Below are 2,689 nucleotides of genomic sequence, written 5' to 3' on the forward strand. Positions count from 1 at the left end.
CGTGACCCTAAAATGTAAGGACCAAAACGGTGTTTTTGCCTTTAATATATCTATGTACATTAGTTAAATTAGTAACAGTTCTATCTTTCTTTATTTTGAAAATTGAATCCACAATTTTTAACTTTCTCATAAACCTAGATTTCAAAATAAGATATTTCATTAGTGGGTAAGATCAATGCCACTAATGGCGATGATAGATTTGATTCTCCCCATTCTTGTAGAAGTGCAAGCTATTATCATTGTCTATACATCTTTGCATCCCACTTCACTTCAAATGTTGCTTCCATGTCCCTCTAAAATTGATAATGTGAAATCAATATTCCAACTTTAACTAGAAGAAGAGAATGAAGAATGTGAAAATATGCCAAAAGGTGAGGACCCAAACAAACTTGTACTATGTGTCATTGAGAGCCTTGAAGTTTGCATTGAGAAATTTGTGCACGAACATAACCCAGTATTTCTAAAGTCTTTACGTTTCGTAGATCACTATTATAACAAGCACAAAATTGCAGAGTCGCCAGAGAATTACATTAGTTTTGTAAATTGTGTATATGATTTTTACAAACGTCATATCAAAAAGCCTTGAAATGTTATTTATATAGAAAATATAAGACTTACCTTCAATTTTTGATTTGGTAATTAAGTAGGCTCTCTCTCTCTCTCTCTCTCTCTCTAAATTTTGGATTTTTTTTTTTTTTTTTTTGGATAAGAAACCAGTACTTCATTTCATTTCAAGATTGAAAAACTTGGTGTACATCCGAAATAACTCCAGAGTTAGTAATGGTTGGAGTTTCCTCCATCCATGTTACAAAGTCATTTGTAAATTGAGCATGTTGTGCCAAGCTATGAGCTGCTCTATTCCCCTCTCTTCGCTTGTGTTGGACTTCAACTTGGCGTATCTGCTGCATAATCTGAATGGTACTTGAGATGATATTTGCAATAGTCATGGGAGGCTCTGTTGCCCCCTGAATAGCAGAGCATACCGCCAAACTATCACTTTCAAAAATTACCTTTTGGGCACCAATATCTTTTGCAAAGACAGCGGCAACTTCAAATGCTTTCGCCTCAATCTCCAAAGCACCCCGTGGGACCTGTAGTCATTTTCTCATAGCTGCAACCACCCTTCCTTGATCATCCCTTGCTATCACCCCAATACCAGGCCATTTTTGCTTTGAGAACACTGCCCCGTCTGTATTCACCTTGCACCATCCATGTGGAGGGGGTGTCCATTTTTTCTGACATGGTGAGACATCCTGGGTTTGGCTTAAATTTTCTTGTGCTGCATAATATTCCTACATCAGTGTTATGGCTGTCCCATATATTGCAGCAGCTGAAAGTGTTTTACCCCCTTGCCTCCCTCCATTTCTATTTCGCCATATACTCCATGCAATCATCAAAATCATATCCATCAGGTTAGAGTCTTGATCCTGATTCATTCCATTAAAAAACAGCACATCAGTAAAGTCTCATTTGCCCTCAACCAGATGAAACAGACGACAGTGGGTCCATACTTCTCTGGCCTCCAGGCACTGGCATAGCACATAGAGGACAGTTTCGGGTTCAAGACCACATTCATCACAGATTGGGTCATCAGTTACTTGCCTATGGAATAAGTTCATTTTTGTAGGCAGGATATTTTGGCAAGCTTTCCATCCAAAAACTCTAACCTTATTTGGAACCTTTGCTCTCCATAATTTCTGCCAAAAGTGTTTCATGAGTGAAGAATCTAAGCTCTCTTCCCTGTCCTTCTCCCCACTTCTAGCTAAATTATATGCACTCTTCACACTAAATTTCCTGTTAGCAGCTGCTGTCCATAACAATTTATTAGCTAGTAGTAATGTGCTTAATGGGATGCTCAGTATGGAGTCAGTCTCATGCTCCAGGAAGACATCCCGGATCAGATTAGCTTTCCACTCTCCATTTTTTGCATCAATGAGTACACTAACCTTCGCTTCCATGGGTAGAATTCTCTATGGCGAGACTATACGAAAAGTAGACGGATTTGCAGTCCATTTGTCTTTCCATATGTTGATACTCTCACCATTCCCCACCTGCCACCTAACCCCTTCACTGATTAAAGATTGGGCTATCCAAATGCTTCTCCAAGCAAAGGATGGTGATGGCCTTTTTTGGCATGAATAAAATCATCATCAGGGAAATACTTGTTCTTATAGACCCGATAGAAAAGAGAGTTTCTTCCTTGTTGAAGTCGTCAGCCTTGTTTTGCCAATAAGGCAAGATTAAATGCCCTCAAATTTTTGAACCCCAATCCACCTTTGGTTTTTGGCTCACACAACTTATCCCATTTCATCCACACCATTTTCCTTTCCCCCGCTTTTTGTCCCCACCAAAAATTTTGGACAATACTCGTCATCTCCTCACATAAACTAGCAGGTAGCAAGAAACAACTCATGGTATGCGCTAGAATGGCCTATGCAACTACCTTGATCAGTATCTCTTTGACCGAATTTGATAATAGCTTCTCCTTCCACCCTGGCAGCTTATTAGCCAGACGCTCCTTCAACTGTTGGAAAGTATTTCGTTTTGACCTTCCCACCAACGATGGCAATCCAAGTTATTTCTCGTGTTGCTTTATAACCTCAGCCACAAACATTTGTTTGATGCATTCTTAGGTATCTGGGGGGGAAGGGGTATTCCTGCTAAAAAGCAGGGTTGTCTTCTCCCGATT

General features: G+C 39.6%; 1 protein-coding gene across 1 annotated transcript; it reads right to left on the reverse strand.

The window, feature by feature from the left end:
- Positions 1–1,292: 1,292 nt before the first annotated feature.
- LOC112015722 (uncharacterized) lies at positions 1,293–1,958 on the reverse strand. Its single transcript, XM_024048152.1, has 2 exons — positions 1,512–1,958; positions 1,293–1,427 (listed from the first exon to the last, which is right to left on the reverse strand). The coding sequence occupies exons 1-2, from the start codon at positions 1,956–1,958 to the stop codon at positions 1,293–1,295; spliced, it is 582 nt and encodes a 193-aa protein (XP_023903920.1).
- Positions 1,959–2,689: the final 731 nt, after the last annotated feature.

Source organism: Quercus suber, unplaced genomic scaffold, assembly GCF_002906115.3.
Source record: "Quercus suber isolate HL8 unplaced genomic scaffold, Cork oak 2.0 scaffold_342, whole genome shotgun sequence".
Lineage (NCBI taxonomy): Eukaryota > Viridiplantae > Streptophyta > Magnoliopsida > Fagales > Fagaceae > Quercus > Quercus suber.